This window comes from Ptychodera flava, chromosome 9 (assembly GCF_041260155.1).
Source record: "Ptychodera flava strain L36383 chromosome 9, AS_Pfla_20210202, whole genome shotgun sequence".
In the NCBI taxonomy this organism is placed as follows: Eukaryota; Metazoa; Hemichordata; class Enteropneusta; family Ptychoderidae; genus Ptychodera; species Ptychodera flava.
The window spans coordinates 13,944,737-13,961,834 of record NC_091936.1 but is presented as its reverse complement, the minus strand read 5'-3'; the positions used below and the strand labels follow the sequence as shown (position 1 = coordinate 13,961,834).

The following is a 17,098-nucleotide window of genomic DNA, read 5'->3' as shown; positions in this document are numbered from 1 at the left end:
CCCGGTAGAAAGTGAGGGTGAGTCTTCAGGGCCAGTCCATCCACTTTAAAAAGGGGAGGGAGATCACAATCCAGAGATAATCCAGCTACATGCCCCTTCAGTGGATGTCGAGTTTGAGGGTTATCAGTCGGATAATATTACCACGCAATCAGTCATTAGCGAGACTATACCCCAGTAGCAAAGTCACCGGAACATGATTCAGATTTGCCAGAGGACCAGGTTGCGTGGCAGAATCACAAGCTAAACCTTGGGAATCAAATTTTGCACAGTGCATTTCCTTGGTATATGAAGCTTTTGGTAGTGACTGTCCTAAGCCTCAGGCACCTGCTCAGATTGAGTCAGTCACTGCTTCGGAACTGTCTAATGGCCCAGAGAAGCAGGTTGCTCACAGGTCGTTACCCATTTCTCGAGTTATCACTTCAAACCTCGAAAAAGTTAGGAGAGAATTAGTAACAGGAGAAGTACAAGATTCTAACCCTTTGCCAATTGGCAAGTATCCATGGGCAAGGTCTAGTTTAAAAAATAAATATTATAAGACTCATGCCTCTCTTTTTTCCGGGGGACTCCCGCATTTGGATAAAGACGCCTCTATTGTGGATAATCAGTCATCGTCTTTTAAGACCATTCCGATTGATATGCCTATGTTTCGCCAGCTGGATGACACAGTTAATATGACCATCCGTGCAGCATCATATATTGACTGGCTTTTGGGGTTAACTGTGCGTGAATTGCAAGCTTTGCAACTGATAAAGCTAAGCAGTCTCTTAGGGCACTCGCTAATTCAGTGAATCATCTCTCTGAGTTTGCTGTCCGAAATCATGTGGCCTTACAGCTTATTGAACGCGATGCATTTTTGAGTCGCCACTCCGTTCAGTTGTCTGATGAGTTAAAAGGGAAGGCTCGATTAGCACCTTTTTCCCCAAAGAACTTGTTTGCTGGCACTTTACCAGACCTGGCCAAGCAGGCTACCCAGGAGTGCCAAAATAATGCTTGGTTATTTGAAAGGAATAAACAGAGAGTGAGTGGTTCAAAAGCTACTAACGTGTCGAAACCCACTAACAAATTTAAGGGTGGAGCCACAGGGGCCAAAGCACGCCCTCAGTCACAGAAATCGCGTGCTCGGCCTTTTAACAAATCAAATCGGGGTAAAGCTAAGAAACCTTTCCCCTCTTCTACTCCTGGGGGAATGGGTCACCCCAGCCAGCAGTCCTGACGGGCTCCCTCCCCTCCCGTCCTTACCATCACCGGACATTCCAGTGGGAGGGCGGCTCTGTCAATTTGGCCCAAAGTGGGATGCCATAACAGACGACCTTTGGGTATTGAATATAGTAAAGGAGGGTTACAAGCCAGAGTTCACTCATCCGCCCCCCTGGCTTGTACGCCAGTACAGTTTCGCCCCCTCAACACAACACAGACCCCTCACCTCACCCAAGCAGTTCAAGGGTTGGTGTCCAAAAATGTAGTAAGACGTGTAAACCCATCCCTGGAGGGTCCAGGGTTTTACAACCACCTGTTTCTTGTGCCAAAAAAGACAGGAGGGTGGAGGCCAATCCTAAACCTTACATACCTCAATCGTTTCTTAAAGGTAGATTCCTTTCGGATGGAGACAAATCGGTCGATCCTAGGTGCTATAGAACCAGACGATTGGCTAATTTCGATCGATCTGAAGGATGCATATTTTCATATTGCAATCCACGAGGATTTTCGCCGGTACTTCCATTTTATAGTAAACGGACTAGTTTACGAGTACACGGCTCTACCCTTCGGGTTGGCAACGGCACCACGCGTCACTTTTCACCAGAGTAGTACTTGCTGTGGTTGCTTTCCTACACAGGCAGTCAGTCAAAATACACCCTTACTTAGACGACTGGCTTCTTCGCAACAAGGCCAAGGAAATTCTCTTGGAGCATCTCTTGTTGACCTGGAACATTCTTCTCTGCCTCAGTTTCATACCAAGTGTGGAGAAATCGTCTCTGACACTGTCACAGGACATGGTTTTTGTGGGGATGAGACTGCACTCAGACAGAGGCATAGTATCACTGACTCAAGATCGCATAGACAGACTCCTGTCTCTAATACGTGGTATTCTCCCACAGCCGTCAGTCCCTGCCAGAATATTATTAGGCATAATCGGGACGATGGTGTCCATGATAGACATCGTCCCATGGGCTCGACTTCGTTTACGCCCAATTCAGCTGTACCTCCTGTCAATGTGGCGGCCAAATCGGCATGCCATAACATATCCGATCCCTATCAGACCTGCCCTGCGTTACCACCTATTATGGTGGGAGGACACGGAAAATTTACAGCGGGGTGTTTCGCTGAAAACTGTCAGGCCCGACAAGTTCCTTTTTACAGATGCGTCTACCACAGGATGGGGTGCGCATCTGGACGATCTGTATGCAGCAGGTCAGTGGACAGTGGCCGAGGGCAGGAGGCACATAAACTGGTTGGAGCTGCAAGCCGTTTTCTTCGCTCTTCAGCGCTTCAAAGTTTCAGTGACCAACCAGAGTGTCCTCGTCAATACAGACAATTCCACAGTAGTTGCGTATATAAACAAAATGGGGGGACGAGATCTCCCACTCTTTGTTTCCTGGTGTGGAATCTATTGATGTGGTGCAAAGACCACAATGTTCGTCTCCAAGCCCGGCATCTGCAGGGCAACCGAAACCACATAGCGGATGTCCTATCGCGGAACCGCTTAGTGCAACCGACAGAGTGGGCACTACCTCAGACCATTGTGAACCAGATATTTGCAATTTGGGGAACTCCAATGTTAGACCTATTTGCGACATTCAGAAATCGCAAGCTCCCGCTCTTTGTGTTACCGATACCGGATCACAGAGCAGTAGGAGTGGACTCCCTATCAATGTCTTGGGAGAACATAACAGCATACGCATTTCCCCCTCTACCACTTCTACCACTAGTACTCAAGAAGTTAGCAGAGGAGAGGACAATTATAACTCTAATAGCCCCATTGTGGCTGAAAAGGCCTTGGTTTCCGATACTATTAGATCTGATAATAGATTTCCCTTTGAAACTGCCTCAAAGAGAAGATCTGTTATCCCAGGGGACACTTCTAACTCACCCGGAACCAAGCGTGTTCCACCTTCACGCGTTCAAGTTGTCGAGCAAGCCCTCATTGAGAGAGGCTTTTCTAAGGCAACTGCGGCCATTATCGTCAGACCACAGCGAGCCAGTAATCTGGTAACCTATGTAGACATATAGCGGAAGTTCTGTGATTGGTGTGGTGAACGGAAGATTACTCCAATCAAAGCCTCTGTAGAACAGTTAGCGGAGTTTTTTCTTTTCCTCTTTAGAGACAAAGAATTTTCTCCCCGTACGATTGCTGTTTATCGTACTGCCATTTCAGCTACCATTAAAGGCTTAGGAGGTGAGGACTTTGGTCATAATAGTTCTCTCTCCGCTATGATCAGAAACTTCATGATTGAGAGACCAGCGAGAAGAAAATTGGTCCCTCAGTGGAGTTTGTCACTGGTGTTGCGGGCTCTGCAGGAGCTCCCGTTTGAACCGCCACATACTACTAGCCTAAGGCCCTAACCTATAAGACTGTGTTTCTTATAGCCCTGGCGTCTGGTAGACGCAGAACTGAAATTCACGCTTTGGTGTGGATGAGGGCTTGCTGGCTATTAGCAAAACGGAAGCTGTTTTGCGCACTAGACCAGGTTTCTTGGCCAAGAACCAAGCACTGGATTCAGTAGCACAGCCTGTTATCATCAAAGCACTTGACACACTCACAGGCCCTGAACCACAGGAGAGAGTTTTGTGCCCAGTCCGTGCCCTCCGCTGGTACTTAAAACGGACTGAGCATTTTTGAGCAGGTAGAACTAGACTGTTTCTACCTATTCCTCCGTCTCTTAAAACAGATTGCTCAGCTGCTGACATATCAAAGTGGATAGTTGCAGCTGTACGCTGGGCATGTTCGGAAAGTTCTTCTACTAATTTACGACTTTCAAATGTGACCGCTCATGAGGTTAGAGCCCTGTCAACATCATGGGCTTTATCAGCTGGAGTGCCTGCAGACGAAGTCATTCGTGCAGGAACTTGGCGGTCAGCTAATTCCTTCATCAGTTTTTATTTACGTGACATGGCCTCGGAATTAGAGGGTTTATATTCTCTTGGCCCGCTGTCGGTCAGTCAGCAGGTAGTTTCAGGCAAATAATTTGTCCCAGCCTCCTAAGGTCTGTGGTATTCTGTTGTTTGTCCTATAAGTACAAACAGGTAGGTAATTGGTGACAGAATTGATGTTTAAACTTAAACTAATTTCTGTCATATAATTACCTACCTGTTTGCTCCCGCCCTTCCTCCCCACAGTTTTGTGTGTATTTTTATTTGCCGTGGGTGTAATTTCCATTGGTTATTATTTTCTCATGGTAATTTTTGATTTATTACCCCTATTTTCTGGGTGGCTTTCACCTTCAGGAAAAGTTGATACATGTAGTGTGCTAGTGAGTTCACAATATGCTGCAGATTAAAACGGGTGTATCGTGGGCTATTATTCATAGACCAAGGGGGGTTTGAGGCGAGATTTAAAGATCTTATCTGCGGTTAGAGAGCAGTTAGGGAAGAAGTCCTATAAGTACAAACAGGTAGGTAATTATATGACAGAAATTAGTTTAAGTTTAAACATCAAATTTGACTCCTTTTTAATGCCTGGTGATTAGGGGCCACTTCACACTAGAGCCAGCTAAACAACATTACTTGCTGCTTTCTTTGTCTTCTGGCCTGTTTCTCACAAAACACATCCACCTGCCCACTTGCCATCCGTTTCTTTTCCTTTCGTCAAAAAGTATGTTTCATGGCAACTTTCATCAAACCGATTAACCTTATTCTGTACAGTACCTAGACCTTCTCCTACTCAGTACTTCTGTTTGCATGCCCAATACTTACACAGTGTACATAACCTGTTCATGTGTAAGATGTATTTTCTATCAGCATTTCAAGATTTACCAGCTTGTACCTTGGGCGCTCAAAGGAAACAATTCACTTGTTGACATTTCATTAAACATTATTGTGGAAAAACCACATTTTCTAATTTGTAAAACCCCCAGAAAATCTTTTTTTAAAGAAAATGTGCAGTGCAGAAAGTTGTTGTTACAAGCTTGAAAAGAGCATGAGCATTTTGGTAAACTTTTTTTTTAGTTTTGAGCATTTATGAAGGGAACCTATCAGTTAGCCCTTGTTGCACTGCACTTTCAATGCACTTCTTGAAAGCAAAAAATGTAATGTTCGTAAAGAGTGCTAGTTAAAATGGCTCTCATAAGTTATGTAAAAAGAGTTGGGAATCAGTTTGATACAAATTTAATACTCATGGTTTACTCATATCGCATTTCTGGGCATTCTCCATAAGTCCATTGTACACTGTGTGAACTGTATTCTGCAAAACAGAAATGTAGTTTTTGACCAAATAGACATCACATTTCATTTGCTACTGTTTTTAGTCCCCACGGACACCGTCTGGGGGACTTATAGGTTTGGTCATGTCCATGTGTGCGTGCGTGCGTGCGTCCGTCCGTTCACGCAGATATTTCAGACATCCCCTGGTCAATTTATTTCAAACTTTGCACAAGGATAGTACCCTACCCCATACAGATGCATGTCGATTTGTTTCACAATGCGATAAATTTGGCCGTGTTAGAAACTTTTTAGTTTACACCTCCATAGACTCCCATGTATAAGGCAGTTCTCCATAGACTCCCATGTATAAGGCCAAGAAAAATAAAAATTTAGTTTCTCATCGTATTCATATTGCAAAAAGGATGCAGTGACACAGTTTTTAGTCCCCACGGATGAAGTCCAGGGGCTTATGGATTGGGTCATGTCCGTCCGACAATAGACATCACATTTCATTTGCTACTGTTTTTAGTCCCCACGGACACCGTCTGGGGGACTTATAGGTTTGGTCATGTCCATGTGTGCGTGCGTACATGCGTCCGTCCGTCACGCAGATATTTCTGACATCCCCTGGTCAATTTATTTCAAACTTTGCACAAGGATAGTACCCTACCCCATACAGATGCATGTCGATTTGTTTCACAATGCGATCAAATTTGGCCGTGTTAGAGACTTTTTAGTTTACACCTATATAGACTCCCATGTATAAGGCAGTTCTCCATAGACTCCCATGTATAAGGCCGAGAAAATAAAAATTTAGTTTCTCATCGTATTCATATTGCAAAAAGGATGCAGTGACACAGTTTTTAGTCCCCATGGATGAAGTCCAGGGGCTTATGGATTGGGTCATGTCCGTCCGGGTCGTCAATCCGTTCGTCCATCAGTTCACGCAATTCCAACAAATCTGATTATGGTTATCCTTGGAACCTGCACTCCATGTAATAAAGGAAATTAGACAGAGTGTTTTAGAAGAAGCTTTGCATGTAAGAAATCAATGGATGCCGGACAACGACACACATCCACTTATTAGATAAGCTAAGTGAAGCTAAAAACATGAAAGATGAGGTAAAACTGAAACATGTAGGTAAATGGGTTCAGAATTGATAAGAAAAGAAATTATGAATTACATGGCTCAATCGCTGGCCATTTTGCAATTCAATGCACAGACCTTATGAAAATGAAAACATACATCTTCACACAATTATTTGAAGAACAGATGATATCTTAAGTTATAAATACCTATACATTTTAATCACATCATAGCTGTTGTTGTTTGATAGTTTTGTTCATGCTGGGCTGACAGACTTGGCTCCCTCCTCTCAGCTATTTGCTTACAGAGATATTCAAAACATTTTCTGTATCCAGCAGTATACTCACACAAGGTAATGATTAATGAGTTGCACTGCTATAAAATAACTGAATCTGTTTGAAAATTGCAATGACGTTTAAGTGCATAGGCTGAGTGTCAAGGTCATGATTTCCACCAACAGAATTGTCAATTGCAAAAGGAGATTGCTGAAAATACAGAGTCCAGATTTGTTTGGTCCATTTTGCTTTGCTTTAGGACCAATTGTGGAACTTAATGTAACCCATTACCTTGCAGCACTACTTCCAAAAATGGTACTCTAGGTACATGACAAGTCCTGGTAGCGTGAGGTCAACATAATAAGGTCATCATTGTGCTTCCTTGATCACAGCTGTTAATGTTTGTTGACATTTAATAATGCTAAACTGTAGACTGACCATTTGGCACACTGTCCAGCATAGACAAGGCATCTCATAAAAGTTGTCTCTATAATTTCTTGCAAGGTGTCATAGATATCAATGATCACATCAACATAAATTGTCTGCTTGAATGAGCTGTCGGGTGATACCAGTATCAAACAACATCTTGATGGTGTTATAAAAAACTTGAAAATTGCCCAATTGGTGAATATATTCTCATAAATTTCACCAACAGACACTGTGGGTGATCTTCAGCATACTCATTCTTTCTTAATGTACTTCTTATTTTTAAGGAACTGACTTTCCCATCTAGAAAGGGCTCCTTGGCGGTCGCATTTTTGTTCTTCAAGTCAGGCACAGTGCTCCTCTTTCTTTTTTCCTCATTTTCAGTTTCAATCCTTCTTCTGGAACTTTTCTTTCAACTGGATGCAGAAATGAGTACAAGGAGTGGCTTTAATTGGACAACTATGGTCGCAAGAGGGCGCTGTCACCATAGCAGACAAGCTGAAGAGTATAAAAAAGAGTATCACAACAATGGTCTCCTTTTGAGACAGAAAGACTCTGTCATGTGTGGTCTCCGCTAACTCGATTGGGTAAGAGTCTACGGAGACCCACATCAGAATCTTTCAGTCTATTTCCCGCCTGACACGTTACACTTCAGCAAGATTAGGATGCAATGGTGTTCCACCATACTTTAGTTTTAGCTGTTGCCTGAGGTATCAGGTACAACCAATGCATTCTGGGACTGAAAACGGAGTCTCTTAGTTTACAATAAATGCACTCTGGGACCGGGCCCGTATTATCTTGTGCTACCTGGACGTTTGTTTCGTTTCATTGAATATAATATTTTGCCCTTTTCTGGAACTGATCTGCCAATTTGTATTTTTTTGACCATCTGGGACTGATCTCAGACTTTTTTTTTCGGCAATCTGTTCCCTTTTCTTTGCGGTAATGCAACCCAACTTATCAGCCTGTGCACTGCATACTGGCAGCCTTGAAGGTCACGCTAGTGTTAAACTGTCGCTGAGTATTTTCATTGTCTTGTACTATTTCTTGCCAATTAGGCAAGCGCTTGTGTTTTTCTTGATGATTTCACAAATTATGAAAGACGCGGATGTATTTCATCTCGCTTCTACTGTCCGAGTGACCGTGTACTGTCTATGATTTCTCTCAGTATGTGTGATGTGTGTTAGCGGGACAACTCTGGTTGAAACCACTTTTTCATGGGATTTGATGTGTGTACTATAAATACGGTTGACAGGTGATTGCACAAATACTTCTGATAATCAAGATTAAAGAACATTAATTGCCAATATTTTTAAAAAGAATCGAAAGAAAAAGATTAACAGAGATGTATAACAACTTTTTATTATTGTGATGGAATTGGAACATCCTCTTCTGTTATGCAAGTTACAGCAAATAATTGTCATTGTCTTAGGTCCAATCAAATTGCTAATACCAGACACACCTCCATATGAGGGATTCTGCGGTAGACTGCACCTCTGAAGGTTCATGTGAGGACAAGTACCAGCGGTGACCGCCGTTAAAATTGCTTACAACGTTTCTGAAACGTTTTTTTTGATGTGATGGCGACTATTCTAGACAAACCAAAGGTCATAATCCCTTTCACAACTCAAAATTTGCACAGGACATTTCTTCTTTGCAGTTTAGAGACTGGACAGAAATTACAGGAGGGGGTGGGTGGGCCGGTGTTTTCTTGCACAAAAATTAGTGACCCTCCCCCTTATCCGTGCAAGAAAATAAGTGACCCTACCCTGTGACTCAAAGCATTTAATAAAAAGACATGTGATATGATGCAACAACAATAGCCAGCCTGAAGATTTGGCCTTTGATTATTTTTATACTGTATACCAAATGAAATCTCTTGTTTGGTTCCCTGAAACATGATGATATAAAAGCAAATACATGGCCTAAACATAGGTGTGCACAGTCAGCATTGTTATTGTTGAAAGTTGCATTTCATTCCGGACAAGGATTCATTTGTCAACCAAAATACGCCCACAGGCAGCAAGATTTGCAAACCACTGGCAATTTTGACAAGATCTCGAAATTGAAGCAGATACACAGCATCAATATACTGGAAAAATGGCAAAAAGGTACAGCTGATGTGCTCTTCTAAGACCAAACTTAGTCCCCATAGAAGTTTCTTGACCAATAGGCAGTTGTTCTCCTTCCATATCTTGAGAGAAGGACTGGCTGATACTATACAACTGGGTCGTCTCTTTCATTTTTGTCTACCTGACTAATGTCACTATCAGATGAGTTACCAACTTCAGCCAAAATGATATCACTGTCTCTGTCACCACTCACAGAATTCATGTCCACAGAGATAATGTCATTATCACTGTCAATGTCTTCACTGCCACTTCCATTATTCCTGACCTCAGGTACTGTGAAGACTGCACAAGACTTTGAGCGATATGGGCATTATCAGTCGGAGTTTGCAATGTCCTTTTTCTTTAACTTCTTTACATTACCAAGACCTTGTTCCAGAATATATTTGTTCTTTTAGTGACTTCAATTGTTCTGCTTCATAAAAATGTTTCCAGTCTATATCTCCATATGATTTTTCTAGATTTTCTGCAGCCTGTCTCAGGTTCTGTGCTTTTCTTTTCTCCCTCATAGTTTTTAAGTACTGTAAGTGTTCTATGTATCTCCTGCCAAGATCTTCCTTTACTATGTACTTGTTTGCGAATGATATTATTACATCATTTCTTTCAGTTGAGATTTCACCTGTCCAATAAAAATAAAAAACGACCTTGTGATGGACATATGCTGATTTATAATATTCACATTACAAATAGTTCAAAAACTTTTATATTATTATAATCTGCAAAGAAAACCACTTCCACTGAGTGATTGGTTTAACTGAAATCCTACATGATGCACTGTAGTCACAAAATATCAAATGCATAACAAATGTCAGAGTGAACGTGGAGTTTTTAAAACTTCAGTCCAATTGAAACTAACATTTATCCTAAAGAAACATTAGTATTTTTAAGAAGTTAAAATTTGATGTCACTAACAATCACAGTAACTTGCAGATGAAAATGGTGTATGGTGGGATACGTGTAGGTATCCAGCCAGTACCTGTTTGTTGCTACCATTCACTGGCCCTTTTTATGTAATGTACACATCCTGTCTTTCATGTTGCCGGTGAGGAGGTTTGATAAGTTTAATGAATAAATAAATGTTGAAATAAATCTTCAATTACTTGACTTTCCAGCAGTGTAGGTACCTGTGTATAGCTAAGTTAAAATGAGTTATACTAAAAACAAGTCGCACTAACAATTCCAATAAACTGTAATTATTTCATTATAATAACTTACCACTTGCAAAGAGTCTCTTCAGTTGTATTCTGGGGTGGAAATCATCGATTTCACGTTCACTACCATCTTCATTTTTCAGTGGTGTAGATTCAACATTTAGATAATGAAACTCTGGTAACCGTTGGGTGTCTGGCATTGGAGAGGGTACACTTGTCATTACAGGATCAATATTACTCTCCTAGCAGTATTCATAGAATGTACCTAAAGTTGGAAAACAAGACCATACCAATTGAATGGGTAACCATAAATCATATACAGCAGATCGTTCTGTACAGGCCTTGTAAAAGGCAACTTTGGGCAACTGTATACAGTTCCTATATACTACTGTGGACACAAATACAGTACTTTGCACACTGTCGTAACAAACACTTAAAATTTTAGAGTGAACATGCACATTTACCATCAAACTCAGGATAATTACACATTTTACAAAGTACAGAGCTTATATGGTTGGTTTGAATTTATTACTAGATATGCACATATATATTCATCCATCCATAGTACAGTACAACTTTTACATGCCTGTGAACAAAACCTCTGATATTCAACAGAAGTTTAAAATGTCAATACCCTATTATGAGGATATGTAGGCCAATCACATACATGGCCTGTAATTTTCCAATGGAAATTTTACTTTGTATGTATGACTGCATTACAGCATTTGATAATTTTACCCTCAATAGAAAATAGGGTTTCTTACCCAAAGTCTGCTGACAACTATACCCTTCAGATCCTCAAGATACATTTCTCCAACATGGAAGTGGCTTTGAATAAATGACTCTATCTTCTGAAAGTAGGCATATCTGGTACTGCCAGCTTCTTGAATTGTGAATGAGTAGTGATATATGATGCCAGGTTCACTGCATTGTAAAAGAACTGGTCATCTGAAAGGCAATGACAATAAACTACGCCAATTACTTGACATAAACACTGAAATTCACTATTATAGGTAAACCTGTATGTTTAAACAATCTAAATGTGTGTTTTTATATACAGGACAAAATTCTTATCCAAATTAGGCATTCAACAACTACCTCAATAATCCTGAAACAGTGTTTTTGATGTACTTGCTTTGGTATGAATTAGCTAGACACTTGTATTTCAATGACTTGACCTGACACTGGGCTCGAAATTAAATTTTGAATCTGGTGGTCTGTGCAGACCACCATAGATTACATTTGGGTGGTCCAAACTTAAGTTTGGTGGTCAATCAATGCGAAATAAAATTTACTTAGTGTTTACCATGAAATTGAATGTTTATCATGGTCAAAGTTACTTAGTCACTGTCATCCAAACGGGGTCCATATGGAGTTGTGTTGGGTCTCCTGGCCCTCCGGCCAGCAGTCCACCACATTTCAACTGGTGGTCGGGGATTAAACTCTTCCAATGGTACACCCAGCAACTTGATACGCATCAGCTCATTCAGTCTGTCAGTTGATAGACTACTCCTCCAATCAGTCTTTATTTTACCCATAATACTGAAACCTCGTTCACACTCACTGGTATGGATAGGTATCAAGAGAATAGTCTTCACTAAGGTAAGTACATTTGTGAATTCCTGTGGTTGCTGTCTCAGATAGCGTTGCCAGAAATCAAGGTAGGTTAACTGTGGCTGATTTACTATTGTAAAGCTAGCTTGAGTTCACGCCATTCTAGTGGGATTGCATCAATATCACAGTCTTGTCTGATAAGCAAGGCCTGAAAGTGTGTTGCCAATTGTTGCACCTCATTATGGCCATATTGCTGCATTCCATTCATGTCCTCGACAGGCCAGTTTCTTTGATTAATCACTTTGGCATTTTGTAAGATTTCATTTTCTTCAAATGTATGAAATCTAGTTTCCAACTGATTCATACAATTGTCAATAAATTCTATCTTATCTCTGTTCACTGTCGTATCGCATTCTGGCCTGGGTAGTGCTCTTGCCTCTCTCAGCAGTGTTACACTGTAAGCCCTCAAATGTGATGATATCGCCACTGACAGTGATTTTGCCATTGAATTCCACCTCTCGTGGACCAGGGTTGTCTCTCAGTTCTCCTAGATCACCAATAGCAGCACGTAAACAACTCTCAACTGTTTCAACTGAGCTGTCATTTTTTTGAAACATTAATGACAGACGTGACAGTACTCTGTATATGTCAAGTAGTACGTATAGGGACTTGATAAATCTGTATGATTTTAATAGCCTAACAAAGCCCCTCGCTTTGTTCTCGGCGTCAGATGACTGTCTGTTGATTGATATCTGATCAAGGTGAGTAACAAGAGCCACGTAATTCTTCGTCACATTGTCAAGTGCACGCTCGTGGTGGCCAATCCATCGAGTACCTTGCACGTTGGATAGTCTGTAAACACGCTGATTGGCAGCAGCTCCAGCCTCTTGCAGATTGGTCCAATTTAATGGTGAATTCTTATAAAACTTAAAAATGTTCATCAGGAAAACTTCTACGTCTTTGAAATACTGACACGCTTTCAAAGAGTGCTTGATAGCAAGTTCCATCCGATGGGCCACACAGTGCACACCAATCAATGAAGGCACATCACGAGATAATCTCGCACTGACACCCTGATTTTTGCCGAAGTTCACGGCAGCCCCATCTGCTCCAAATCCGACAATTCGCTCTTTCCAATTTTCTATACCAAGTTCATCGTTGAAGGCTGTATCGATCGATTTCAAAATCCCTTCACTATTTGCACGGTTGAGTGCTTGCAAGGAAAAATATTTCGTGACAGGTCGCCCTTCTTCGATCAGATGAAGATACAGTATTTCCTCGTCGATAATTGCCACATCGGTAGCAGAGTCAATTAAAAGTGAAAACAATACACTCCTGTCAACAAGACTCTTCAGTTCTTCACGCTGGACTTCGGCGATGAAATGTAAAAATGTATACGCTTGTTTATCATTTTTGTAAGCTGACCCTAGCTCGACCTCGTTCAATTCTTGCAATGTGCACAAAGATGGGAAATCAGAAAATGGCCTCTCGGCGATAGCCAAATAGTAAGCGGTACGAAAAAGTTTCTCAATTTTCTTGATTTGCTCACGTTCGACATTTATAAATCCCTGTTCGATCGGTGCATTTGTACGTGTACCTTCTAACTGCCTGACCTTGAAAACACCGACTGCTTTCTTGTTGGGTTCGCTTACTTCATGTTTCGTAATAGACGACAAACGAAAGTTACTTGTCCCCTCGCGAAACGCACTGTCAAGTGTTGTGAAATCGCGGCACCACTGGCAGTACATCGTATTTTTTTCACCACAGTAAACCAACCATGGGCGAGAGTCCTTCCACCTGTCAGAAAATTTCTTGATTACTTTCTGTTTTTTTGGTGATAACGGGGGCGACCTTACTGTCACTAGTGCCAGGTTCATGTTTGTCATCGTCTCCTGGTGCTGGTGATATTGAATCAGTTTTCGTTGTACAATCTGTGCTGGATCTTCCACGGCTCGCATTTTCTGATGAGGTGGGAGTATCACAGAGTCTCTTGAAACCGAACTTAAATAAACCGCCGCTCATGTTGTTTAAATACTAGTTTAAATATCAAAGGAGATGTCACCTCACGTGGGAACAACAAGTACAACGCAAACTTGTGATCTAAACCTCGTGGCATTTAATTATTCATGAACGCTTCGTAGTGCGCGTATCCAATGGTGATGTCCAATAGTAGTGTTGAACGTCATATATGATAAGTGATAGTATTACCAATTCAAACAGTTTCACGGCTCTCCACAAAACATGCAAAACAGACACATCAGTAAAAGTTGTACGTCATGTAAGTGGGTTACGCAAAACGGTTGTGAGTGACAGGTAGGGGCGGTAGTATGGTGACTCAGCCATTTCACCTCCAGAGAACAAATCGAAGTACCATTTGGTCGGTGTATGGTCATTTTTCGAACAACGCAGTTTTCGAACTACCCAAACGCAGACAGTGGTGGTCCAAACGGACCACCAAATTTCCAAATTTTGGTGGGCAAGAATGGAATAGTGGTGGTCTTTGGACGCAAGACCACCGTTAATTTCGAGCCCTGCCTGATCAGACAGGAAAAAATCTTCAGGCTATCCAGATCATCAAAACGATTTTCACTCATCTCGTAGAATTGGTGGAATGTTTTTGTATATAAATCCAGTCTCACCTTTCTTCACTGTAACAAAGACCTTCACATAATCTCCATCTGGCCCTGGTTCATCATCAATTCTTAGTTGAATATCTTTTGCCACCTGCCATGCATTTCTTTCCTTGCAGCTTTTCTTTGGTCTGTTCCACAGTCAGTCTGTTCATTGAATTCATCCTCTGCCAGACCATCAGATGGTTTATGGTAATCCCATCTTAGGGCTGAACCATTGACGAGAGCTTCTCCTATTGTGATTAAGAAATAAAGAGCAAGAGATGGCAAAGTTACAAACAAATCACAAGGGGATACACATAGATTCACATGAAAGTATAGCAACCAAATCAAATAACAAGGACCTCCCGTGTGGAATTTTCTTTTTTCCAGGAATTTCAAAGACTTTCAAGACGAGTGCTTTTTAAAACTATAATTTCAAGGATTGTAAAAATTTTCATAATAAGAAAGGTAATAATGCGAAACAAAAGATACACAAGATGCTTCACCTATTGCAGCATTAGATCTTTCCGCTTCATTTTGACCAGAGTCTCCTTGTGCTGTATGCATTCTTGTCATGTGATCACTACCATGAATACGTACAATTTCAGCATCCCTGAATCTAACTTCAAAAGTGGTGATACCTACTCCTGGCCCTGCATCTGTTGCCTTCAATATATTTCAATAACATGGACTCTGCACAAACTTGAATCTTTGTTAGACTGCATTACTGGCTGTTACCAAACCAGTAAACCTAGGCCATAGACTATCCTTGTCAATTGTCCTGTTTTCAAAGAGATATGCACCTTATTTAGAATTTAGCTTGTAAAAGCAGGATAAGAAAATATTTCTTTGTTGAAACCCTAAAATCCATTTTACTTCCATACCCTGATTTTACCACATGTTGAATATATTGAACACCTATTGCCTGGTCATGAGGGCTATAGCGCCCGTCTATTACCCCGAGGGGCCGTGTGTTACCAGTAACACATCGCTCTTCCCTGAGGCCGTAGGCCGAGGGGTATAGCGATATGTTTCTGGTAACACACGGCCACGAGGGGCAATAGACGAGCGCTATAGCCCAAATAAAGACCAGGCTATAGGTGTTTTATAACACACCACATGCTCATGTTGTATTGTTATATAGTTTTTAATTTGTTTTGATGTTTTGCACCGCAACAATCCATTGTGACAAGTTTACTTGGCGATGTACAGCGGTTTCAGTTGTACCTGGTACCAGTCTTTCTTTCAAAAAATATTCTAAGCATACCTGGAGACATCCTTAGTTGCACTTTAATCTTTTCCGTCAATGAGCTGTTCAGGTTCCTACGCTGTTGGAATGTTGGAAAATGTTGGAAAATCTGTTTTAGAGAATGTGTCGTCACCTATCCCGGACGCACATCACGTTCTAGTCACCCGCCATTGTTGCAAAGCTGCAGACGACACTACGGTCATGTGACCGGGCACTTTTCCAAATTTGGTCCGAACTATTTCCCTAGGGAAATAGCTTTTCAAAAAATACCCTCTCACGTAACTTTTTTCGATCCGGTGGGGACTAGACGTATCTATTTTCTCGTCACGTGACGTATTCTGGCAAATCGCGACATGGAATGAGCATGTGGCGTGTTATAACTACATATATCATATATGTATGTGTGTGTTTACTTGTACTCACACTGTGAGATTATATTGAACTTTCAAAACATCTTTCATGGTCTAAGGAACAATAGAAAGTGAAGCTTCATTCTTTTGTTTACATTGCACATTGCTGGGTGGTTCTTTAATTGTGACTGCTAAATTATTTTGTCTGTAATTAGAACTTGAATTTGATAAACTTTTGCATTCACAATCACAAGACCACATATACATGTCACCAAACAATATTTGTCTTACCTGAACTGTTCAATCAGACACTCTGCATCCTTTATTAGCTCTTCAACAGACTCTAGCAAACCATCAAGTCTTTCATTATCATCGGCATGGTTTTCTCTCCATCTCCTACAGCTTGAGTCAACTGAAAACACTGTGAGCCACCTAAGTCTTTTATGTTCATAGTCACGAAGTACACAGTCTTGATTTGATGTAACACAGGCAACATCATCCTTCATGGTTGTATCTATAGATGATAGGAAGACTGACTTTTAAAAGTGCAGGATGGAAACAGATGTCAAGAAAAAATACTAAAAAATCATTAAAGACATTGCACTGACTTATTTCAGCAGAACTGACACCTACAGTTTTATCTGATCGTGAAATATTGAAGCTAGCTTATATGTAAACTCCTTTTAATGTTGATTTGAATCTTTGGGAAAATGAAACACTATAATAGATACTTTATGAATTTATAGTTAAAGCCTCAGTAGCTGTATCTTTTCTGAATTTTGCTAACCAGACTATACCATCCAATCTTCAAAGATACATTTTGTATCCTCATCATTAAATAATATAACCTCTGAAAATGTTCCAATTTCAATCACTGGCTGGATCTATAAAATTCAACCATGTATGC

At 41.0% G+C, this 17,098-nt stretch overlaps 1 protein-coding gene and 1 long non-coding RNA gene across 2 annotated transcripts; both read right to left on the bottom strand.

Annotated features, from left to right (window-relative positions):
- Positions 1-8,490: 8,490 nt before the first annotated feature.
- LOC139139596 (uncharacterized) lies at positions 8,491-11,374 on the bottom strand. The gene is made up of 3 exons (XR_011553826.1): positions 11,191-11,374; positions 10,491-10,691; positions 8,491-9,894 (listed from the first exon to the last, which is right to left on the bottom strand). It is a non-coding gene; the product is annotated as an uncharacterized lncRNA (long non-coding RNA).
- Positions 11,375-12,366: 992 nt separating this feature from the next.
- LOC139141176 (zinc finger protein 862-like) lies at positions 12,367-13,938 on the bottom strand. Its single transcript, XM_070710799.1, has one exon. It carries the CDS (start codon positions 13,936-13,938, stop codon positions 12,367-12,369), a length of 1,572 nt encoding a protein of 523 aa, XP_070566900.1.
- Between the last annotated feature and the right edge of the window lie 3,160 nt (positions 13,939-17,098).